The following is a 23692-nucleotide window of genomic DNA, read 5'->3' on the forward strand; positions in this document are numbered from 1 at the left end:
TCGTAGCAGGCTATACTCTGACTACATACCCTGCAAATGTACAAACAATCAACTAAAGAGACATAGAGACTGCCTCTCGAGACGTTATCAAGTTTTCTTTCTTTAACCAGATTCGAATGAATTATTTAGCTTGAAGTGCTAATTATTATTGCATATATGAATATCTTGCAATACATACACACATTCAGATACAAACACAAAATCCTCTACTACATCAACTCATTTCTTGACCAGACTATATCATGATTGAAAGTCAATACCTGTTGAATGCAATACAATTGTCCGTTTTATTGACACATTCTAAAATATTTAACAAATATATAAAATACATGTGGGGTAATCCAGACGACCACGGGTTACTCTCTAGATTGATTTACTTGCTGAGTAGCATTCTTTTTCCTGTCATTCTAACAGATCACATGGTAAAATTTTTACTTTTGTTGGATCCAATATTCTATTGTTGCATGCATCTGAGGACGTAAGCACATGACCTGACTTTCAAAGAATGATGAGCGTTTTATCCCTGATAGGATGATTTGTTTGGGTCAATTTTTGACCATGATGATGCTGCCTTGGAAATGTAAAGTTGGGCCATCGCCTTTATACGGGCTTCACTGAAATATTAGGCCTGTAGTATCAATAAGACGGGTCAAATTGTTAGTCCAATTACGGGCCTAAGGCCCACAAGAGCCCATGATTAGTAGTATCCTTGCTGCTTAAGCAGCCACGCGCCTACTTCGCGGTGACAAATACGCCGGGCTTCTCTCCGCTGCCGTGGTTTCGAAGCTTTAACACGATCGTCGGTTGCTGTGTCAATCAGCAGAGAAGGAAAAGCTCGTCCTTCGTAAAATTGGAGGAGATAAAGAGGGAATCTCATCGACATGGCGAGATACGATAGAGCTATAACAGTGTTCTCACCCGATGGCCATCTATTTCAAGTCGAATACGCTCTCGAAGCTGTCCGCAAGGGCAACGCCGCCGTTGGCGTCCGCGGCACTGACATTGTCGTTCTCGGCGTCGAGAAAAAGTCCACCGCCAAACTTCAAGACACCAGGTACTTCCTTATTTTTCATCCTAACATTACTAAGGTTTTCCCCTTTTCTGGATAGTCGCGGGTGTTTACTGCTCCGTCTATACTCTGACTTCAGCATGAATGATCTTTTCAGCAGTAATTGGGTTTTTGTGGGATTGATCCCTTACGCTTCCGATTTGGCTAAAAATAAAATTCTGGTGCAAGCGGTTTGTATGTGTTCGAACCTTTTTATGCTTTGAACTTAGATAATATTTACTAAAACCACAGATACTTTTCTACCGTCGTTGACATATATAATATTTATTTCGAACCAATTTACCAAGAATTCGATCTATTGGTATGTAGGTTGGTTAACATGTCTCTAAATGTTGCTACAATTTTTTGCCTTGTTTTTTTGTTACCCATTGCAGATGATGGATATAGTGTCTGTCTCTAAATGTTGCTACAATTTTTTGCCTTGTTTTTGTTACCCATTGCAAATGATGGGTATAGTGTCTGTATCTGATTTTTGTTTCAACTCTTATGCCCAGGTTAGCATCTATGCTTCCTATTTTTGTCTCATATTGGTCTTCTCTTGACAATAGATCTTTGCAAGACTTATCAACTTATCTTTAAAAATTTGGAAAGTATGCTACTGTGTTCACTTTTTCATGATGTTGTTGCATTTTCACTTGCAGATCGGTGAGGAAGATTGTCAGTCTAGACGATCACATTGCCCTTGCTTGTGCAGGACTAAAAGCAGATGCCCGAGTTCTAGTCAACAGGGCTCGGGTTGAATGTCAAAGTCACAGGCTTACTCTTGAGGACCCAGTTACAGTTGAGTACATAACTCGTTTCATTGCAGGTCTTCAGCAAAAGTACACTCAAAGTGGTGGGTGTAAGACCATTTGGCCTTTCAACCTTGATTGTTGGTTTTGATCCATACACTGGTACACCGTCACTGTACCAGACTGATCCTTCTGGGACGTTCTCAGCTTGGAAAGCTAATGCAACTGGCAGAAACTCTAATTCAATTCGAGAGTTCTTAGAGAAGAACTATAAAGAAACTTCTGGGCAAGAAACTGTGAAGCTGGCTATTCGAGCCTTGCTTGAAGTGAGATTTTTTATGATTCTTTCTGTGTTTTATACCATATCCATACTTCAAATTATCTATCTTTGCACCTTCTTTCTGCAAGATGTCTCAGTTATAGGATCTTGTCTCTGTTTTTTAATGCTTTTTCCAGATATCTGTTCTCTGAATAGTCTGCTGTCAATGACTTGGGAGGAACTTTTAGAGTAGAGTGTTTTCAGTTGATTTCTAAGTCAAGTGATTGGAAGAGACATTTATAAAAGCAGAAGATAGTGGAATCTGTATGCCTAACCTAGACAGCAGGCCAGTGACATTTGCCAAGAATTTGACTGGTGCTCATTGTAGGAGAGTCTTCATAGATCTGATGTCTTAAAATTTGGACAAGGTTTCTAGACATGGAATATATGAATGTTGTTGGAATACGTCAAACTTGTCATTTATACAGTTATGTATAAATCATGAATCAAAAGGCTAATTTTTTTAACCATGAATCATAAATCTATAAGATCATAAGATTCAAAGAAACATTAAATAATAGTTTGAAATATTTTGATTTAAAGGGTGTTTGCCAAAAAAATGCAGAATTTAGTTTGGACTTGTGGTTACTTGCTCCAAGTTTTCCAATATTTAATTTGGAGTTGCTTCTGTAGTGGTTCAAGCAACTAACAACAATGCTATGTGTCCAAAACTCCATCTTACGAATAAACTAGAATGCTAAATATATAATGTTTATGGAAGTGCAATAGTATGGCTGAAAGTCATTCCTGACATTCCTTTGTTTAGCATTGCTGCTGTGTTTGCTTAACATTGAGAACTGAAGTGTAGGCTTCTATGGGGCCCGAGTTGATGCTGCCCCGGTGCTAGTAATTTGAGTTCTCTTTTTGGCTCTTGGGGCGGATCATATGGACAGGGAGGGCATCATGGAGTCGTACTTTCATAATATTCCTGGGAGGAAAGATGACTGTTGCACACTGGTCTTTCTGATTTTGAATTATTCATGCTTTTCGTTGGAATAAGAATTCATGTGCTTTTTAATGGTAGGTTGAGACCTGGTAATCAATGCATTCAAAACTTCTGTGGGTATGGCAAGTTTAGTGGCTTGCCAATGCATTCACGCTTTTCATTATCGAAATTTTGGTTCTAGCGATTCCTACACAAATGCTTTCGCATGTCAGAGGTCTCTTGTACTTCATACAAAATCTTGAGTAAACCTAATAAAAATTCCGGTTGTTGTAAGTGTTCAAAACTGTCAATTGTAAATGGATCAGATTTTGTCTGTGCCTGATGCATTACTATAGTTGTACTTTGAGCGATGGTTTGCATATTTTACACTGGAACTTGTTACGTCAGTTGTAATTGTTTTCCCCCCTTTTGCGTACGTAATTAGGTTGTTGAGAGTGGAGGCAAGAACATAGAAGTTGCTGTGATGACTAAGGAGCATGGTCTGCGGCAACTTGAGGAAGCTGAAATTGATGCCATTGTGGCTGAGATTGAAGCGGAGAAAGCTGCTGCTGAGGCTGCAAAGAAAGCCCCTCCGAAGGAGACATGATTTGTTTCTCCCCTTGTGTTTTGTTTTACTCCCACATTGTGTTGTTAGGTATTGGCCGAACTTGCTATACTATAGGTTAAATTTATGCCATGAATGTCTGGTGATAATCCTTATGGGAAAGGCAATGCTGATGATTGTGGTGAATTCAGATTGAAATCATGTTTACTGAGATGGAGCAAACTTTTGGCAAGAGGTTTCGGGACTGCTTATGGTTGCATTTACCATATCTATTTCCGTAAATAGGCCAGTATGAACAGTGTTGTATCGGAAAAACTGGGTAGTCTTGCATCATCGTCCGTCTTCACAGTTTGCGTGTCCCTGTGAAGTTTTCCTCATCAAAGTCTGTTAACAGTCTAATCGAAATTACTGCGGCCAGAGGCCCTGCCGGAGCACGGAGCGCTGTGTTACGTAGTTTTTATCTTTTAGTCATCTAGTCTAGCGGAACATACAACCTCAGCCTCTATCATCAATGGAGTCGTCGCTGCCAAGAGCAACATAAGAAAAATTCGAAAATAAACGAGTCTAAAATTCATCAATATAAGGCGACATAATTCATAACTATGGTCCCCGTTGAATTAAATAGTTCTTATCCAATTTCTGACCCTGACACCTTGTATCCCATCACCTTGGACGTGCAGTAATAACAACGAAAAAAAAAAAATCCATTTTCAAGTTTCCATGCATATTTTTTCTTGAAAAAATTGCAGGAAAAAAAGGCCACGGAAATTTAAAAATTATACATAGGGATTTGTTCATAAAATTTGTTGTCATTTGCTTATCAATTATTAAAACCCATATTAAATTGTAGTTGGTTCCTATTTGCAATTTTTCTATTTTTAAAGTTTTTTTTGTGATTTTCCCCTCTTTTTCTTTTTATGTGTCCCCATTACTAATAATTTATATAGATACAAATATGGGAATCTTAATTCCAAATCAGTGGGGGTATTTATGAGAATTCAATGTCAGATTTACAACTAGCATTCTTATATTTATAACCGTCTAACCATATATTTGCGATTTTATTTTAGTAAAATTATTTTGGATAATTAGATTTAACTATTATTAAATTAATTTTTTTAGAATTTAAGTGTCATTCTTCCTATTTTTATTATAATAATAATTAAAAATCACTGTTAATTTTCCACACTGAGGAGAGGATATTAAGGTGGATTCTGAATTTAAGTGGTTCATACATTCTATTTTTCCACCAATTGACTTGTTATTTTCGTCGAGTCTTCTCATCTTCACTGCGTACCGTACATTGTATCCTTCTACCCTATTCCTTAACCTTCATTTCCTTTCCACTCATTTCCTTCTAAATAAGCAGATTCATCCAACCAAGAGGCCCAAAGAAAATGTACATCTGTACCCGACCATTGAAAAGGTATACATTATAAAAGACCATGCACTGATGCATATATAATGGAAATTGAAAATGATTAGGAATGACGTCAAAGGAGAAGCAGCCATGAACATATCCCACATTTAATTTAACAATACTAATTGTAACCTCTCTAGTCTTAAGCTATTGATGAGTGTCAACTCCACCTTCCCAGACATATGCACGCGTGTGTGTGTATGACGAAGGCGTGCATAAAGGATTCATACATCGTCCCGAAAAGAACGAGGGACAAAAGTAAACTATGGAAGATCGTTTGATGTATTGCTCTGCTGCTCTTTGCCTTGTTACTTTTGTGGCTTTGAGGATCTTCTTCCAAACAAGATCAACATCCAAAAACATCACTCCAGGTCCGCCTTCCCTGCCGACACTGGGCAACATCCTTCAACTGGAACGACCTCTTTTTCGCTTCTTCGACTCTATTTCTCAAAACTATGGCCCCATCTACAGTCTCCGTTTTGGGTCTCATCTTGCCGTCGTCGTTTCATCTCTATCGGCTGTCAAGAGTGTTTCGCTAAAAACGTCACCATCTTGGCGAACCGTCTTCCCCTCCTCAAGACCAAGCACCTCCTTACAACAACAACACCGTCGTCATGGCACCCTACGGCGATTAATGGCGCAACCTACGTCGTATAATTTCCCTCGACATGTTATCAGTGAAACGTATCAACTCCTTCCTCAGCATCCGAAACGACGAGATTAAGCTGTTGCTACGTAAGCTGCGCCGGGTGTGTGGCCAAGACTTTGCGAAAGTGGAGCTGAGGTCAATGCTTGTGGATATGTCCTTTAACGCGGCAATGAGAATGGTTTGGGGACAGTGGTTTTACAATAACGAATATGATGTGACCGACTTGGATGAGGTGAAGCGGTTCAGAGAAGTCATGAAGGAGAGCTCGGCTTTCGACCTGGGAAACAATGAGTCAAACTTCGGGGATTTCGTGCCTTTCTTTCGGTGGATTGATTATAGAGGTTACCCGAAGAAGCTGCGAAATATTGAGAAGAGGCTGGACGATTCGTTCAACGAACTCATCCACCTGTATCGTTCCAAGAGGAGAGGGATGGAACGCCAAAACACCATGGTAGATCATTTGCTCTCATCCCAAGAAACAGAACCCGAATTTTACACCGACGAAGCTGTGAAAGCCCTTATTCCGGTCAGTTATTGTGCCGTTGCTTTTTGTTACATTTCACCAGGGGTCTATGGGAAACGATTGTGAAAGTGCTTGATTTTTTGCAGGTTATGGTGGCTGGTGCCAGTGCGGCCACAGCATTAGAATGGATGATGGCGAATCTGGTAAACCATCCAGATGAATTGGAGAAAGCGAGGGAAGAGTTAAAAGCTTGGTAGGAGAAGAACGGCTCGTGGAAGAGGCGGACGTGCCTAAACTGCGATACCTTCACAACATCATCAACGAGAGTATGCGAGTCTTCCCACCGAACCCATTTCTGAACGTGCATTTGGCTTCAGCCTTCAGAAGATTGCAGAGTGGAAGGGTCTGATGTGCCACGTGGCACAATGGTGTTGGTGAATGCATGGGATCCACAGGGACCCACAGTTACGGGCTGAGCCAGATGGGTTCAAGCCGGAGAGGTACGATAATGGGGAAGGGGATGTGCGCAATCTGATAACATTTGGGATGGGAAGAAGGGCGTGTCCGGGAGAACCACTGGCGATGGGAACAATGGGGTTGACGGCGGCGGTGTTGATTCAGTGCTTTGATTGGAAAAGGATCGGCCGGGAAGCCGTCGACATGACGGCAGCTAACGGATTGGTGATGCGCAGAGCCGCTCCATTGGAGGCTCTCTGCAAGGCTCGTCCCATCGTCAACAAGATTCAGTTGCAGTCATTATAACTACGTTATGCTTATAGGGGAATCGCGCGCAGCTTGTTTCTCATGATCTTTCTGGTCTCTTTCTATTTTGGCTTCCATAGTTATGGACTATGCAGCTCTCGGCTCCCTATAATAAACTAATATCTTGTTGATATGTGGCAGATTCGTATAAATATTCTAAGACAGCAGACACTAGATGCTTAAATCAGCAGACCCGCAACAATGTAGAACAGTGTTCCAGCAACAGACCGTGGTTTTCCTAACACAAGGAACATAAAAGATTTAACAGATATAGCTGCGCAGGAAAACAAAAGAGATTAGTATTGAACTAAACGAAAATTTTGAGGTGATACGGTTACTTTGCAAATATAACAAAATACAAAAATAAAAACAAAGGATCTCAAACTACATAAACAAATCTCAATCACTTGGCCACGTAAAGGTAGCTCATGTGGCAACTGACGAGTAATGTGAGATATGAATTGAAGCACATGCAATAACTTTTTTTTGTTTTTTAATACCAACCAGTTTTCAAGAATCACGAGAATTTAACCCCAAAAAAATGCCTGCTGAATTTAAAAATAATAAATAAGTCATCTTAATAGATTTTGACATGTCAAAATCATTACAATTGATTGAGATCAGTTTTAGAATTGGAAGCATCTCACTGGCCCAAAAAATTAAACGAAATAAATATTTTCACCCCCTTTTTTAATCGTCAGTTCCTTCTTTATTCTATATGTATAAGTAGGATTTGAATTCTCTCTAATACCTTCCCATCCTCTTCCCCTCCACTACCTTCTTTTCTCTTCACAATCATTGGATCAAAATTCCAATGATCAGATTTAACATCTTATAAAATAATGTTATTAAAAATAAATAAATTTAAACTGTTAAAATTGGTCTGAATAGTTTACAATTGAAATAAAAAAAATTAAAAAATTTGCTTTAATAACAGTCTATAGTTATGAACTGTTCAGATTAGATTTTAACAATTTAAATTTATTTATCTATTTTTTATCATAATATTTATTTTATAAAATGTTATAAAATATTAAATCTGAATCATTGGAGTTTTGATCCAATGGTTGTGAAGAGAAAAGGAGGGTAGTAGGGGAAGAATAAATAAGAGATCCAATTCCGTATAAGTATATCTATATATATAGATATTGGTCCAACCTTCATTACGTCAAATCTCTAATTTATTCTCTCTGTATATACTTGTTTAAAAGATTTTCCGCTCAGTACAAGTGAATTATTAATTTGCGGGCGGCGGCTTGTGTTGTCCACAGAACAAGTGTCCAGTGAGTCAAAATTAAAGAAAATAAAAAGTTGCGAAAATGATTACCTTATACAAATTTAAAATTTTAACTGTAATTACCAAATTATAGACTATAGACTATAGCTTTTTTTTTATGTATTTAGAGACTCTAAATTAGTCTTTGATTGTAGTTTTTTTTTCTTTTGAGTATTTTCCTTTTATTTTAAAAATATCGAGTCTTAATAATAAAATACATCGACACACTAGAATTATTTACCGACCCAAAAAATACTAGAATTATCTACAAATAAACTATTCTTTGGTCCCAAAAAAAACTATTCTGGAATTATGTTGGATTGGCTCCTGCAATACACCGAATATAATAATATATTTGACTTATGGGACTCTCAGTTTAGTAGCCGTTCAAGGGAGCCCAAGCCCGTTTCCGGGCGATCTCCCCTGTGCGTCCCAACGGCTAGTTTTATAACGGTAAGAAGTTCAAACCTATACCCATTTAAGTCGGACCCTCCTTCAACTCCTCTGCCGCTTCGTCTTCGTCCTCTCATCCTACTTCCTTTCTTTCAGTCGTCTGCTTCTGATTGATTCCACAACATTCTGGGTCCAATTATTTTTCTACAGAACGATAATCCCCGTTACAGATAGTCTTCCGCTTTCACAATGTTCCAAGACATGTGGAATGCTCCCCCTGGTTTCAGACCCTCCAAGTCTGCTCCTTCTTCGCCAGCGAAGCCTCTTGGGGTTCTAAGAACTCGCTCGGAATCCTTCCATGTGACCCACAAGGTCCCTGTTGGTGACACTCCTTACGTCAGAGCCAAAAATGTCCAGGCAAGTCTCTCGGGTTCCTTAAAATTTTGATCCTCTCTTGGTTTTTATCATGTTTAGGTTAACGAGATTCTTTAGTTCGTCATATTTTTAACTATTTTCCTCGTTCAGTTGGTGGATAAGGACCCAGAGAGAGCCATTCCCCTATTTTGGGCAGCTATAAATGCAGGAGACAGAGTGGACAGTGCTTTGAAAGATATGGCTATAGTAATGAAGCAGCAGAATCGGGCTGAAGAGGCCATTGAAGCTATCAAATCGCTTCGAAGCAAATGCTCAGATCAAGCCCAAGAATCTCTTGATAATATCCTCTTAGATCTTTACAAGGTTATTTACTTCTCCCAATATAATTGTTCTCCCCCATGTATCACCAACAATACTCACAAGCTTTTTCTTTGACAGAGGTGTGGGAGACTGGATGATCAAATAATTCTCTTGAAGCACAAACTGTACTTAATCCAACAAGGGTTGGCTTTCAATGGCAAGAGAACGAAGACGGCTAGATCCCAAGGAAAGAAGTTTCAAGTCTCTGTGGAGCAAGAAGCCACTAGACTGCTGGTAAGAAAGAACAAGAAGCGAGGATAATTTTTACTCTGGTTTTCTAAGACTCAGGAAGCTAACTCATGTGCTTGTTGAATGAATATAGGGAAACTTGGCGTGGGCACTGATGCAGCAGAACAACTACATCGAAGCAGAAGATGCGTACCGCAGGGCGCTTTCAATAGCGCCGGATAACAACAAGATGTGCAATTTGGGCATCTGCTTGATGAAGCAAGGGAGAATTTCTGAGGCTAAAGAGACCTTGAGTCGGGTAAAGCCGGCAGTTGCAGACGGTCCAAGAGGCTCAGATTCTCATTTGAAAGCCTATGAGAGGGCACAGCAAATGCTGAAGGATCTGGAGTCCGAAACGATGAACAAGGGAGGGGTTGACAGGGTCGAACAGAGCAGGCTCTTCGAAGCTTTTCTGGGTTCTTCATCAATCTGGCAGCCTCAACCTTGTAAAGATCATACCAATTCCGCTACCAATACAAATACCAATGCTAATTCCGTCAAAGCCCAAGATGATTTCGCTGATGAGAATATGAATTCGAATATAGTACCCAATTTCATGCCGCCACAGCAGAAGGGTGTTATTAGTAGTAAACAACACGTTGGCCCACCATTAGGGAACTCCCTTAATGTCGCGGCACCGCCATTCTATGCTTCAAAATCCTTTAGTAAAGAGCCGATGTTATTAAGAGAACCAACTGGGAACCACCACCACCACCATCATCATAATCATCAATTTGCGGAGACTCTAAAGAGAACAAGGTCTGGAAATGCTGCCGGATCAATGAGAGTGAACGAGGCAGGGGAGATTAATAATACGATGCAGAGGGAATCAGGAGTGCCCGAGAACAAGACAAGAAGGCTTTCAGCGGAAAGTGAAGGGGACAAGCTGACAGAGTTGTTGCCGAACAACAAGGACTTTGAAGATGCTATTCTTGCTGCCATTCTTGGCCCGACGGAGGAGTCAGATAACACCTCCGGGATATTCCAGAGCAAAATTGACAAGAGGCTTAAGGTGTTTCAAGATATTACTCTATCTTTGAGTCCGAGGGCCTAAGCGAATTTGATTTTTAAATCAATAAAAATGGTCTCAATAAAACTGTTGTAATTTTAGGACGGGAGATGAACTTGTTCTCCATATTTAACTCTGTCCCTTTAGAGGACTATGCAGCATGATAATCAGGTCTGCCAATAGCTGCTGCTACATGGTAGATTATAATCAGTAATTCACTTGCCTTATTCCCATTCATTTATTTATTTGCCAAGCCTTGTAAACGAGGTACATCATTGACTTATAAATGAAATGCCTAAGAGCTGAATTCCACATTGCATTATTTTACATTCAATTTATTAATAGAATTTAACCTATTTGAGTTTCTTCTTTAAAATTGATGGGGAAGGATTGCGAGAAAGAAGATAGATTAAGAAATTCACGGAACAAACAAGCATTGGGCATGGGCATGGCCGCATGGGCATGAACCAAAAGGGAAGGCGGATGTCATGAAGCCTTTCTATGACCCGGAGCTGGGAGAATGTTTGTAAAGACCAACGCGGCTTGAAGAGCTGCTCTGCTCAAAGCTCATAGGATATGTCAATATCAAAAGATAAAGAAGAATTTCATAGAATACATTTAGAAGGGAACAAGAAAACTGATAATATTTATTCTTAATCTCATGTTTTCAATTTCAAGCTCTTTAACATGCTTGCGGAACTATGGAGCTTCAATAAGTCGCTTGGCTTCTCTCTTGGCAATTCCCTGAACGCAATTTCAATCCTCACACACTATATATATTCATTCCCCCAAATAGTTGTTAATTCTCAGGCTCGGCGGCTTACTGAAAATGCGAATTATCGAACTTTGCATAGTCCCCTGTCCGTGGACCTTCGAAGCTTGACCGTTCTCCATAGTCCCCAGCGATAAATAAATCCTCCTTAGTGCCTTCTTTATTGGCATTTAGAAGCCGCCCTTCTTCTGGGGATATCAATAAATCCTGCTCAAGAGAGGAACAGAGTTGTTTGGCGGCCAGTAAATAATGGGCCCACGGGTTCTTTGTTTTGCAGAAGAGGATGGTCCCCGCGCCTTGTTACTAATTGTGTTCTCTCATTTTTATCTTGGATTTGGTCTTTTAATTTTCAAGTCATGGATTTAGTTGCTGGGATAAAATAGTTCAGATTTTATTAAATTGTTAGGACTAATATTTTACATAAAAAAAATTTAAAGGATCAAAATTTATTATTTAAAAATTAAGAGATCAAAACTATAATAAAAACAAATTTGAATGGCTAAAAATTATATTAATATTTTGTTAATTATATACTGAGAACTTCTAACATGACCTCACCTTTCTGCCTGGAACGAACTCAATTGTTGGGCCCCCAGTGATCTCTGCAGCAACAACACCAGCAAGCTAAAACCCAGACTCAATGATGTATATGTACATATAAGTTAGTCTATGACTTAGGCATATAAAACTCTTAAATGTTTTCTTGGACAGAAGAGGGGGAGAGGACGAAGCTTATACGTCAAAGCAAGTAAAATTCAAGATGACAAGGAACTTATTTGGCACTTCAAAGTATTGAAATCACCTGGTACAGATCGGCATATGTATGTGATTCTTAGATGCTTGACCTTCACATCCTCTGTTCTCTGTTCTTATTAAGACTTTCTTTTTCTTTTTTTTTTAAATGAAAAACTGTTTCTGAACAGATTTTCTTTTTATTGAAAAGTTCCATTTTTCAAGAAATTTCAGATTATATTTTGAAATCTCCTCTATTTTTTTCGTTTTAATTAACCACGAGCAAATATTAACACTTAAATTTTATGTAAATTAAAAGAGCTGGGTTTTGAAAATGAATCTTAAATCCTTTTTTACCATAAAAAACTTCTCAAAGTAAATCCTTTAGCAGCCTAATTAGTCAGCCGTTTGCGCACTCGAGTAAAAACACAATATAAAATGAATGGTCGAGAGAGAGAGAGAGAGTTAATATAAAGAATGTGCAGAAAGATATTGAGATTTTACTTCAAAGACAATTCATCTTATTGAGGAGTTATACATTGATGAAAATGAGATTATTGGGAAGTGGGTGGTGTTCAGTTGCTTCTTCTGGTCCAGAAGAAACCGAGGATGATGGCGGTGGTGGCAACGGCAAGCCCAATACCCTTCGCCAGCCTGAGACGTTCCTGAGAAGTAGATGTTGGCTTCATGCCTAGCTCTGAGAGTTTCTTGTGGGAAGCTGCATAATCTACGAAAAAAGCATCCTCGTTCTACAGCAACAAACTAGAAATCATCAGCGTAAGTCCCTAGGCAAAATAAAGAAAGCAACCATTTCCTTTTCTTTTTTTTTTTGTCTCAATTTCAGACTCTTTGGCGCTTGATAATTACCTGCGCATAAAGCCGGACGTACTTGCGGAATTCAGGATCCTCCACTAGAGCCTTGTCTGTGGGGAGCTTCAATAAGTCGCTTGGCTCCTCTCTCAGCAATTCCCTGCACGCAATTTCAATTCTCATTCAGTATAACAGTTGTTAATTCCCATCACCTCAGGCTCAGCGGCTTACTTAAAGTACGAATTATCGAACTTCATATAGTCCCTTGTCCATGGTCCTTCAAAGCCTGACCGTTCTCGATGTGCCTTGCCCTGGTTCATTAAAATCCAAATAATGAATTTCAAAGTGTTCTTTCTCTAATATGATTAAGTATAGTTTGGATACTTCGTTGTATTACCAGTGTGTGGCCTCCGGAAAGAGCCACAATATCTTTATCAGTCAGACCCATGCGATAAAACACATCCCTTAAATGTGCTGCACCTGAGGTCACACCATCACAGTACGGTTAAACCAATCAACGAAAAAACCAACAAGAGGGTCGGAGGTCATACAGACAGCGATTGTTCAATCAAATACAGATTATTACTACCTAGTTTAGCATCTGGAAGCCGCCCTTCAGGAGGGGATATAAATGAATCCTGATCAAGAAAAGAACAAAATCATTCAGCGGCCGCTAATTAATGGGACAAAGAGAATCCCCACGCCTAATTATTGATTGTATCCTGGAGTTAGTACTTTGGTCTGCCATGGCCTTACCTTTCTGCCTGGAATGAAGCCAATTGTTGGGCCCCCTGTGATCTCTACTGCAACAACTCCAGCAAGCTAAAATCCAAACTCGATCATATAAGTTAGTCTACATGTGACTAAGCATATACACCCCCAGTTCAAAATCCTTATAACAAACCATAGTTCTTTATAGCACTTTAAAGTATTGAAATCACCTGGTAAAGATCGGCATATGTGATTCTTGGATGTCTGACCTTCACGTCCTCTGTTGTCAAAAAATTCCAAATATAGTGTGGGTGAAATGGGTAAAAATGCATCTGGATCAAGTGAATTAGGAAGGCAAACTCACCGCAGAGTTCCACGGCTAGTTTTAAACCATTGTTTGCGTTGTGCTTTAACTCATGCTCATTTCTGATTGACCCATTAGGACCTCCTGTTTTTGTCTTCGCATCGTAGGTTCCAGCGTCATGCCACCTGCAAATATATAGAGTCGCATCAGTCTCCAATAAAATAATATAAACATGGAACGGGCCGGAATTTACTTCAAATGCGTCGAGTAACCAATCGGACACTAATGTTTAGAGCAACGAAAATCACGGCGAACAATTGATTATTTCATTTCTTTTTCAACAAAAGGGAAAAAAATGGCCTCTGCAGCCAAAGGGATGATCGAGCATGGTGAGAAAGAAAGAAGGAAGCATTTACGCCAAACGAAGCATGAGAGGAGCACAGTTCTTGCTGTAGATGAGAGCGCGAAGGTCGCGACGTGCCTTGTCGATTTGGTTGACATAATCAGAGTTAACACGGGGAGCCGCCATTTGCAAAGCAACGCGAGAGGAAGGCGATGGAAGTGAAGTGCAGAGAGATTTCTGATGTCAGAAGGCGCGAGAGAGGCATTATGAGGAGTACGTTATGACAAACTTGAAGAGAATGGTCTTTGGTTTGCATGGAATCAAGTAAAGGGATTTCTTCTTTCCGTCCCTCCTCACTCGACAGGCTTCCACGAAACGAATCGATTCCTTTTCTTTTTTTTTCCAGTGCCTAAAACACAATTCGGCTTCGGCCCCACGCCACAAAAGACGGAGAAGAAAACTTGGCCCGATCCCTGAAGAAATGTTGGAACTAGGTCCACCAAGAAAGCAAAATTGACGGGGCAAGAGTAATATATGCCTATATGGGAAGATTTTATGAAACTACAAAGAGCCAACATACCCCAAAAAAAAAAAATCAGCATTCTTAGACAATCGTGGGGATGACGTAAATCATAAATTTACATGAAATTATTTGTTTCAGCAAACTAATACAAATAATCACTTTCTCAACAATGCAGGCTAGGGTTCTATACACTGTTAAGTTTGCTAGAAAACAAGCTTTTGTAACTTCTTGAGGCAACGTTAACAAGTATCATTACTTAGTCAAAATCAGATTAAGGAGTTTCTAAACATGCTAAAGAATCTTGAAAACTCATCCTTGAGTCAATATGCATGCCTATCTATATCTATGTCTCTCACAAAATGATCGAATCGGATTTTTTCAACAAAATTTTGTAAATTTTCGAATTTGATAATATGCATTTTTTATCACGATAACATGTCATGTATTATTTTTTATTGATTTAAATCAGTTGATACAGTTTTATCATTAATTGATTGTGCTAATTACTCTATTTGACTCATTTAGCAGCATTACCTATATACCTTTAACAAGATTATGACGTTGAATATATCTCAATCTCTGGCCAAAAAAAAAGAAGAATATATTCAATCCTGTTTATGGAAAAATAGAAGTATAAAAAAGAAAGAAAGAAGTTTGACAGAATACAAAAATCAAGCAGCCGCCTAGTAACACCCCCCCAACCAAAAAAAAAAAAAAAGCCGCCTAGAGTATATATACGGTCTTATCATCAACATAACCTAAATCTGAGAAGGTTCACGAATACTCTTGGCCTGCATAATTTTGTAAATTTTGTGTGGCTTATTAATTAATCAGTAGAGAGTGTGTTGTCTGATTAATTAATCAGTGGAAAGTGTGCTGTGCCTGAGTGTTTACATGGTCCGTTTTCTGCGTTGGAGTACATCATTAGTTTATTACTGATCTGTCTCCTCAATTGCGTCATTTGTTCCAGTCAGTTCAATTTTGCACTTCACGTTCTGTGAACAAGGCACGTTTATATAGAAATCACTGAGAGCCCAGTAATAAAGGGAATGGTTCAAAAAGAAGTAAATATTAACCCCGGGCCCTAAGACCCCTAAGACTTCACTGATACCTTATAATTGGGATCAGTATAGTATATCTATTTTACATATAAAGAGAGAGTATGCGTGTACATGTATTGTAGAGTAAATACAATTTCTGGTCTCTTGAATTTATCCTCATTTTAATTTTAATCTTTCAAGCTTTAAATTATACGTTTTGATTTCTAAAAGGCAAAATAGTCTAAATTTATTAGATTATAAAGATAAATATTTTAGATGAAAAGAAACTTGAGAGAGCAAAACCTATTATTTGAAACTTGAAGGACTAAAACTAAAATAAAAATAACTTTAAATGATTAAAAATTGTATTAACCCTATACCGTAAAGTTTTGTTTCCAAGGCTCATCTTACTAAAAGGTTTACATCATTGATGAAAAAGGACGCCCACGTTATTGGGACAAAAACAATTAAACATTTAGATCTTGTTTGTTAGTATTGAAAATGAGAGCTAAAAATTAGGATTAGATTGACAATATGATAAAAGAATATTTAGTATGAATGATTTTTATTAGACAATCCTATATAAATAAGATTGGAAAATACCATATCTCCTTGTGATATTTTCTAATCTCACGTGTATGAAACACTCATCAAAAGTTTTCTCTTGGTCATTGGTTGCGCGCTTTTAACTGGCGAATCCTTATGAATTATTTAAAGAGTGAATTGAATTGCAAGTATGTACGATAATTAAGCTTAAGATCACATGATAAAGGACACTTGGCATTTACAACTAGACGCTTCACCGTACGTCTTACCCATTGGCAGAGGCCGCCAATCAGTGCCACCATGTGTTTTTCCTCAAGACCCATGCGTTTTGTTATTCTCTCCAGAGAGATTCTCAGGTGCTCCAGGAGCACCAGCTCATCTATAGACTTATAGTCTGTCCAACAAGAATACTCTAACTAGATAATTTTAATCTCACATGTCACTCTATTCATTTCTATTAATTTGCTGTTTTAAAAAATAAAAATGTCAGGGTTTAATGATTTCCTTTACTACTCTCTTCTCTTTTTCCGATAGCTTCCTTATCTCTTAGTCTCAAACTCTCCCTCTCTCCCTACTTCTTAGATCCGGACAGCGGTGGCGTCCTCCACCAGTGCTGGCAAAAATCCTTCATTAGCGACTGTGGTGATTCTAGTCTTGAACCCAGAACACAATAGGTTGTAGATCCAGTTCCACTGTGCATTTTTTCCCCCTCCACTTTGCAGATCTGAATCAACAAAGCTTCTTCTCCCTCTTCTTGCTTTACTCTTAGAAAGAAAAAGCATTCCCCTTAAACTTTCTCTCTCTTAAATCACCATTTTCAAGCTCCTTTCTCTAGCTACTTACTCTATCTCTAGCTATATGTATTAGTATCTATACGTTGTGGATTTGAGATCTGGTGTTGGGATCTTTTGAAGTCGGAGCATTTGGATGCGAGTGTGAGAATGGTGACGGTGTTAGTAAGATCGGCTATGGCGGATATTTCTGACGACGAGGGATGGGTGGCGCCGGATGAGGCGGAGGCAAAGGCTGTGGTTCTGGAAAGAAGGTCGTCAATGAAGGGAGAGGGTGAGGAAGAGAAGAGTTGAAAAAGAGCACAGGGAGGGGCAGCCTGAGGAATTTATCAAAGCAAGACATTTTTAATTTTTAAAACAATAAAAAGTAGCTGGCTGACATGTGAAATTAAAAATATCTGAGTTGAAGCCTTCTTATTAGATAGAAGACAGATAAACTGGCGCTGCACCTAAGAATTTCTCCTCTTTCCAGTACGGATTCATCAGAAACCATATATATGTGCCCAGTAATATCAATTTTTTTTTTGGCCTTGAACAGAAATATCAATCGATCACTCACAAATCAAAAGCGCATCTGCCATAGCCACATGTATGGAGCACGACCTACCTAAACTAACGATAGAATTACTCCTGGGCAGAGAAAGCCACATGTCATAATAATAATTCATCACACCCATGAAATATCAGCCGACGATATTATCATACAGTCATAGTCAAGGCGAAATCACCTAGCTTGTTATCCCGAAGTAGCCGGTCTTCTTCTCGATACTATGCAGAATCCTAAATAACCCCCCGGAGGGGGGGGGGGATTCATCGAACGGCGCGCCGTGCACGAAATCAACTAAAAATGTGGTAAAACAACTTACCTCTCTGCCGGCGATCAATTGTTTGGCCTCCGGTGTTCTTAACCGCAGCAACTCCAGCAAGCTAAAATACAAAATCAGCCATGCACGCCACGCAGACCTTCACCAATTTCTTTCCTGGGAAAGCTTGTTTCTTGTCATTTTAACAGTAATATTAGGAGAAGTTTAGAGGGTTAAAATCACCTGGAATAGGTCCGCATATGTGACAGTAGAGCTCCCATTATTCATCTTCACTTGTTCTGTTCTCAGAAGAAAAATCAACAAATAAAAAACGTAAGGCTCCACGACATCTGTAAAAATAAACCCAAGAAGAAAACTCACCCCAAATTAGGTCCATGACTGTGCTCAAACCCTTATTTGAGGGATGATTCAATTCCTTCGAATTTCTTATTGAGCCATCGGGACCTCTTTTGTATCAAATAATAGTCAGCACCAACATCAAGACCGAAAATTCCAGCGTCATGCAATCTGCAAATTAAATACAGATAGAATCACCGTACAGACTTATAAACGCATCACGCAGATACTTAAACAGGCAGGAATATGTATCATGAGTTGGAAATTATGCCAAAGGAAGCATGAGAGGAGCGTAATGCTTGTTATGGGAGATGATTTTGTCAAGTTGTTCACGAGCCCTTTTGATTTGCGTGAGATATTCATCATCAGCCTGGGGGGCGCCATCAGTGATGAGTGCAGCTGGGGATATATATATATATATATATATATCTGGCAGAGGAGAGGGATTTTGAATTTGTTACTGCGTGGAAAATTTAGAAGGCGGCCCGGAGTAGTATTTATAATCATCTGCTGCGGAATTCTGATGAGTATGACTCTGCCTGCTGCCATGAAGCAAATCAAGAAAAGCATTTATTCCATCTTGTACTTTGCACCAAAGCTTTTTTTTAGTGGAAAAAAAGTTTAGACGAATTGAGTCTCAGAAACTCACTAGAACCAGAATATGTTTTCAGGTTCAAAAAGTGTTTATAAAAGTACTTACAAATTGCCCATCAACAAAGTCCTCGTATTGGCAACGAGACCAAAATGAAGCTTTTGGTCCCAAAAAAAACCAAAACGAAGGAAATTAAAGCATAATATATTTTAGTTATGTTTCAATTTATATATTTATGCTTTCCCTTTACGTAAAGAACTGAAACACTTGGTGCAGGAAGTATGTCGTTTGTCATGTTTCCTCTGAGAAGGCGAATAATATACAGTACCGATATGTACATTACTTGCATAGGTCATTACATATATACTCTTGATTATTTCATTTCTTTCTTTGCTGTTCAAGTTGGCCTCTGCAGCCAAAGGGATGGCGGAGCATGTGGTGAGAAAGGAAGAGGGAAGCATTTACGCCAAAGGAAGCATGATAGGAGCACAGTTCTGGCTGCAGATGAGGGAGCGAAGGTCGCGACACGCCTTTTCTATTTGGTTGGCATAATCGAGGAGCCGCGATTTTGAAAGCAACGCGAGAGGAAGGCAATGGAAGAACCAGTTTCGTTTCGGTATTCATCACTTAAATAAAAAAAACTATTTTTTTAAAAAATAACAGTTAAGAAATTATCTGTATTTTGTATTCTATACATATTAAAATAATTATTTTAAACAAATAAAAAAAAATAAAATCTGAATTGTCCAAATGAGATATCAACAATTAAAACCTGATGAGTTTAAGGTGCTCATGAAAACAATGAACACCGAAATTAGTTTGGGCATTATAAGAAGTGTGGTCTGTTATGGCAAACTTATTTCGGTTCCGTACTATAATTAAGAGACACAGATGAAGATTTCGCCTGATGCCCCGGCCCCAGAAGAATGTTATGTTCACCGACAAAACCAAATTGACGAGCAAGGGGTGATATATGGGGAAATTTTATGAAACTAGCTAGCTAGAAAGAGCGAATATTAATTGATCAACATTCTTAGACAATCCTCGAACTGATGTGAGTCATAATTTTACTTGAAATTATTTGTTTCAGAAATACAGTACATATAATCAATTTCTCAACAAATACAGGCTAGCTAGGGTTATATACACTGTTAATTTGGAAATTTGTTAGAAGCCTTCTTTTATGACTTTCCGAGGCAATGCTAGCAAGTCTCACATTACTCAATCAAAATTTTGATCAATGAGTTTATCTGTTCCTGCCCGTTCAATTATTTATATATACCTCATCACCTTGCGACAAAGGCACGTATGTATCCAAAAATCATTGATTTGGGGGATAATGAATGTGCGCTTACGAATCCAGGAAAGAGCTCTCAGAGATCTTTTCATTTGAATCGAAGCAGTCACTCACTTTATGTGTAAACAAAATAAGTGCCTTAGTCTTATTTAATTTTGCCGCTACAAGAGCCCAGTAATAAAGGGAATAGCTCAAAAAGAAGCAATATATATATATATATATATATATATTCCCCACAGCGAGAGAGAGAGAGAGTATACAGAATGTGCATATATATTATAAAATTTTATTTCAAAGACTCATCTTATTAAAGAAAAGGATTTACATTATTATTGGTGAACAAGGACGCCCAAATATTTGGGAAGGGGGAACAAGTTATACATCTATATATATATATAGGAGTGCGTGATGGGTTATATACATGTACTTATACATATATATATTCACTTGCTTCTTCTGCTGAGGAAGAAACCGATGATGATGGCGGTGGCGACAACAGCAATTCCGATGCCCTGCACCAACCTGGCACGATTAGTACCAGTTGGTGGAGACTTTTGATCAGTTTGTGAGCCTGCCTTCCCTGACGTTGCTGCTTTCACGCCTAGCTCCAGTACTTTCTCGTGCGCCTCAGCATAATACGTCAAGAATACTGCCTCAGACTGTACCAAAGTTTATTAATTTCAACCCAACTCACAATTAATACTTCGTTCGTTCGTTCATTACTATATTCAACACAACTCCTTGGCTTTGCCAAAACATCACTAATACATTACCTGTGCATACTTGGCTACCCACTTGCGGAATCCTTCACGCTTTAATAAAGGGTTATCCGGCTCCCTCTCCAGCAGACCCCTGTTAGGAGTTGCCTGGGATTACTATACCGCATGCTATATATATCTTGGTGATAATTAATCATTACCCAATCTTCCCAACATGGCTTACCTGAAATACGAATTGCCAAACTTGTAGCTGTCTTGTGTTTCTCTGTCAACAGTATTTCCCTCTTGGCGAGAAGCAGGAGGTTCCTCTTGGACTTTGCTTTTAAGTTGCCGATCCTGTTCAATTAAATTTTTCTCTTGATTAAGTTGCTGATCCTGTTCAATTAAATTTTTCTCTTGATTAAGTTGCTGATCCTGTTCAATTAGTTAAACAATGAATTTAGTACGAGTATGTACGATAATTAAGTGTAGTGGTATATATGATAAAGGAGATTTAACATGAACGCTTCATTTTGCGTCTTACCCATTGGCAGAGGCCGCCAATCAATGCCACCGCGTGTTTTTCTTCAAGACCCATGCGTTTTGTTATTTTCTCCAGTACTGATTCATCTGAAACCACATACATATGCCCAGCAGTGTTAATCAGTCACTTACAAAAGCTCACCTGCCACGGCGATATACATGTAGCATAACGAACTAATAATAGAATTACTCCTTGGCCAAGATTGCTATTTACAGAGAAAACTAGATATCATAATAATAATCTATGAAATATCAGTTGATGATATTATCATAAAGTCACAGTCAAGGTGAAATCACCTAGCTTATTAAGTGGCTTGCCGCCTTGTGCTGGATCCTGCGTAGAATCCTATAAAGGAGAAGAATATAGATTCATTGAGCCGCGCCGTGTATGAAATCAATTTAAAATATATGAAACAACAACTTGTAACGATGGACAATAGTATGTATCTGTAGTACCTCTCTGCCGGGAACAAATTCAATTTCTGGGCCGCCGGTGATCTCAACAGCAGCAACTCCGGCAAGCTAAAGTATAAAATCAACAGTGCACGCACACGTGACCAGCTTGTTTCTCATCATTGCAACAGTACGCATATGTCAACAAAATGGTGATATTAGGAGAAGTTTAGAGGATTAAAATCACCTGGTACAGGTCTGCATATGTGATTTTCGCATTACTCTTCTTCACATCTTCTGCTCTCAGAAGAAAACAAATCAAAACGCAAGGCTCTACGGCATCTGTAAAAATAAACCCAAGAAGAAAACTCACCGCAAAGGGCCAAGACTTCGGCCAAGCGCTTATTTGAGGGATGGTTCAACTCGTTGGGAGCTCTTATTGAACCATTGGGACCTCTTTTTATGAAATAATAGTCAATATTAATATAAGGACCGTAAATTCCAGCGTCATGCAACCTGCAAATCAAATATATATAGATAGAATCACCGTACAGAATTATATATATATAAACGCATGCATCACGCGAATATGTAAACCGCCAGGAATATGTATCGATCATAAGTTGGAAATTAAGTACGCCAAACGAAGCATGTAAGGAGCTAAATGCTTCTTTTCGGAGAGGCGTTCTTTAAGTTGTTCACGAGCCTTTTTGATTTGGTTGTGATATTCTTCATTAACCTTGGGGGGCGCCATCTGTGAGTACAGTTAGTGGGGGGATATATTTGTGGCAGAGGAGAGGGATTTTGAATTTGTTATTGAGCGGGGAATTTAGAATGTGGCAGAGTAGTATTTATAATCATTCGCTGCAGAATTCTGCGTATGGTTTTAGGTGCTTCCATGAAGCAAATCAAGAAAAGCATTTGTTCCATCTTCTCCTTGTTACCAACCAAAACGAAGGAAGGCATATTATACGTTTTATTTGTGTTTCAAGGTATCTATTCGTGTCTGAGGTTTTTTCATGAATACTTTTTCGCTTGTCATATAATTTAAGTAAATGAAAAATGATTTTGATGCCCCATATTTGTTAGGGGGCAAGGGCAAAGCATATTATGTTTTTCCTTTACGTAAAGATCTGAAGCGTTGTCGGGGGAAAAAAAAAAAAAAAAGGATCTGAAGCATGGTCCAGGGAGCATCCTCGTTTGTCATGCTTCCTCGTAGAAGGCGAATAATGGGTATCCATAAACATTACTTGCATGTATTGGCCATTACATAACGATTATTAAATGAGTTGAAAATTATGTTTTATATTGTTTAATTTATGTAAGTATATAAATTATGACCATATCTATAATTTTAAGACTTACTTAAGCTGGAAAAAAGAATGCATATAAGAACTATGAGAAAGGATCATCAATGTCGTCATTGACACAATGATGTCGCATCATCCTGCGTGGTCGTCATCAGCACAGTTGTTGCGCGACGCGACACACATAGGTGCTCATCAGGTGATAAGTATTAGGTGCTCATCATCTGATGAGCAATCTGGACAGTCCAGATCTAATCTGGAGGGTCCAGATTTAATATTATTAGATAATTATTTTAAAATATAAAAATTATATTTTTAAAAAATAATGGTTAAAAGATTATCTTTATTTTTTATTTTATATATATTGAAATAATTATTTTTAAAAATAAAAATAAATCTAGACTGTCCAGATCTGATGAGTAATGGGTGATGAGCACCCAATGTAAATCTAAGTCTTTACTTTGTCCTTAAAAAAAATAATTCTTAACTTGTTGTGTGTCAAAGTAAACTGATTCTTTAATCCGTAATCTTGTTTGTGACTAACAAACTATTTTATTTCTTTATCAAACACACATTCTATAGTCAG

At 38.5% G+C, this 23692-nt stretch overlaps 6 protein-coding genes across 6 annotated transcripts; 4 read left to right on the forward strand and 2 right to left on the reverse strand.

Moving 5' to 3' along the window:
• The first annotated feature begins 756 nt into the window (after positions 1–756).
• LOC114732212 (proteasome subunit alpha type-7-like) lies at positions 757–3807 on the forward strand. Its single transcript, XM_028919504.1, is given in 4 exon segments — positions 757–1054; positions 1711–1906; positions 1908–2126; positions 3490–3807. Coding segments are annotated over 4 exon segments (750 nt in total). The 5' UTR covers positions 757–881; the 3' UTR covers positions 3652–3807.
• Positions 3808–5294: 1487 nt separating this feature from the next.
• On the forward strand, positions 5295–5753 carry LOC114732213 (isoflavone 2'-hydroxylase-like). Its single transcript, XM_028919506.1, has one exon. The coding sequence runs from the start codon at positions 5295–5297 to the stop codon at positions 5751–5753; it is 459 nt and encodes a 152-aa protein (XP_028775339.1).
• A 94-nt stretch (positions 5754–5847) lies between these two features.
• Positions 5848–6903, forward strand: LOC114732214 (isoflavone 2'-hydroxylase-like). Its single transcript, XM_028919507.1, has 3 exons — positions 5848–6204; positions 6288–6394; positions 6597–6903. Exons 1-3 carry the CDS (start codon positions 5848–5850, stop codon positions 6901–6903), a joined length of 771 nt encoding a protein of 256 aa, XP_028775340.1.
• Positions 6904–8730: 1827 nt separating this feature from the next.
• LOC114732224 (protein POLLENLESS 3-LIKE 2-like) lies at positions 8731–10767 on the forward strand. Its single transcript, XM_028919520.1, has 4 exons — positions 8731–8989; positions 9098–9310; positions 9386–9541; positions 9630–10767. Exons 1-4 carry the CDS (start codon positions 8822–8824, stop codon positions 10587–10589), a joined length of 1497 nt encoding a protein of 498 aa, XP_028775353.1. The 5' UTR covers positions 8731–8821; the 3' UTR covers positions 10590–10767.
• A 1771-nt stretch (positions 10768–12538) lies between these two features.
• Positions 12539–14421, reverse strand: LOC114732223 (L-ascorbate peroxidase 3-like). Its single transcript, XM_028919519.1, has 9 exons — positions 14290–14421; positions 13934–14058; positions 13800–13849; positions 13615–13680; positions 13448–13496; positions 13256–13338; positions 13090–13169; positions 12916–13018; positions 12539–12797 (listed from the first exon to the last, which is right to left on the reverse strand). The coding sequence occupies exons 1-9, from the start codon at positions 14400–14402 to the stop codon at positions 12624–12626; spliced, it is 843 nt and encodes a 280-aa protein (XP_028775352.1). The 5' UTR covers positions 14403–14421; the 3' UTR covers positions 12539–12623.
• Positions 14422–20608: 6187 nt separating this feature from the next.
• On the reverse strand, positions 20609–21709 carry LOC114732215 (uncharacterized). Its single transcript, XM_028919508.1, has 5 exons — positions 21704–21709; positions 21408–21493; positions 21108–21298; positions 20939–21017; positions 20609–20824 (listed from the first exon to the last, which is right to left on the reverse strand). The coding sequence occupies exons 2-5, from the start codon at positions 21459–21461 to the stop codon at positions 20609–20611; spliced, it is 540 nt and encodes a 179-aa protein (XP_028775341.1). The 5' UTR covers positions 21462–21493; positions 21704–21709.
• Between the last annotated feature and the right edge of the window lie 1983 nt (positions 21710–23692).

Source organism: Neltuma alba, unplaced genomic scaffold (genome assembly GCF_004799145.2).
Source record: "Neltuma alba isolate B1F8T4 unplaced genomic scaffold, ASM479914v2 tig00012893_pilon, whole genome shotgun sequence".
Lineage (NCBI taxonomy): Eukaryota > Viridiplantae > Streptophyta > Magnoliopsida > Fabales > Fabaceae > Neltuma > Neltuma alba.

Excerpts from the sequence above, each read along its gene's own strand:
- LOC114732213 (XM_028919506.1), top strand. The coding sequence starts at position 5,295 with ATGGAAGATCGTTTGATGTATTGCTCTGCTGCTCTTTGCCTTGTTACT.
- LOC114732214 (XM_028919507.1), top strand. The coding sequence starts at position 5,848 with ATGAGAATGGTTTGGGGACAGTGGTTTTACAATAACGAATATGATGTG. Across the intron at positions 6,205-6,287 it reads CTGTGAAAGCCCTTATTCCG|GTTATGGTGGCTGGTGCCAG; the intron begins GTCAGTTATTGT and ends GATTTTTTGCAG. Across the intron at positions 6,395-6,596 it reads AGGGAAGAGTTAAAAGCTTG|GGACCCACAGTTACGGGCTG; the intron begins GTAGGAGAAGAA and ends TGGGATCCACAG.
- LOC114732224 (XM_028919520.1), top strand. The coding sequence starts at position 8,822 with ATGTTCCAAGACATGTGGAATGCTCCCCCTGGTTTCAGACCCTCCAAG. Across the intron at positions 9,311-9,385 it reads TCCTCTTAGATCTTTACAAG|AGGTGTGGGAGACTGGATGA; the intron begins GTTATTTACTTC and ends TTTCTTTGACAG. Across the intron at positions 9,542-9,629 it reads AAGAAGCCACTAGACTGCTG|GGAAACTTGGCGTGGGCACT; the intron begins GTAAGAAAGAAC and ends GAATGAATATAG.
- LOC114732223 (XM_028919519.1), bottom strand. The coding sequence starts at position 14,402 with ATGGCGGCTCCCCGTGTTAACTCTGATTATGTCAACCAAATCGACAAG. Across the intron at positions 14,059-14,289 it reads CCTCTCATGCTTCGTTTGGC|GTGGCATGACGCTGGAACCT; the intron begins GTAAATGCTTCC and ends ATATATTTGCAG. Across the intron at positions 13,019-13,089 it reads TTCGATAATTCGTACTTTAA|GGAATTGCTGAGAGAGGAGC; the intron begins GTAAGCCGCTGA and ends AATTGCGTGCAG.
- LOC114732215 (XM_028919508.1), bottom strand. The coding sequence starts at position 21,461 with ATGGGTCTTGAAGAAAAACACGCGGTGGCATTGATTGGCGGCCTCTGC. Across the intron at positions 21,299-21,407 it reads TTGGCGGCCTCTGCCAATGG|GATCAGCAACTTAATCAAGA; the intron begins GTAAGACGCAAA and ends CTAATTGAACAG. Across the intron at positions 21,018-21,107 it reads TTTGGCAATTCGTATTTCAG|GGGTCTGCTGGAGAGGGAGC; the intron begins GTAAGCCATGTT and ends AACTCCTAACAG.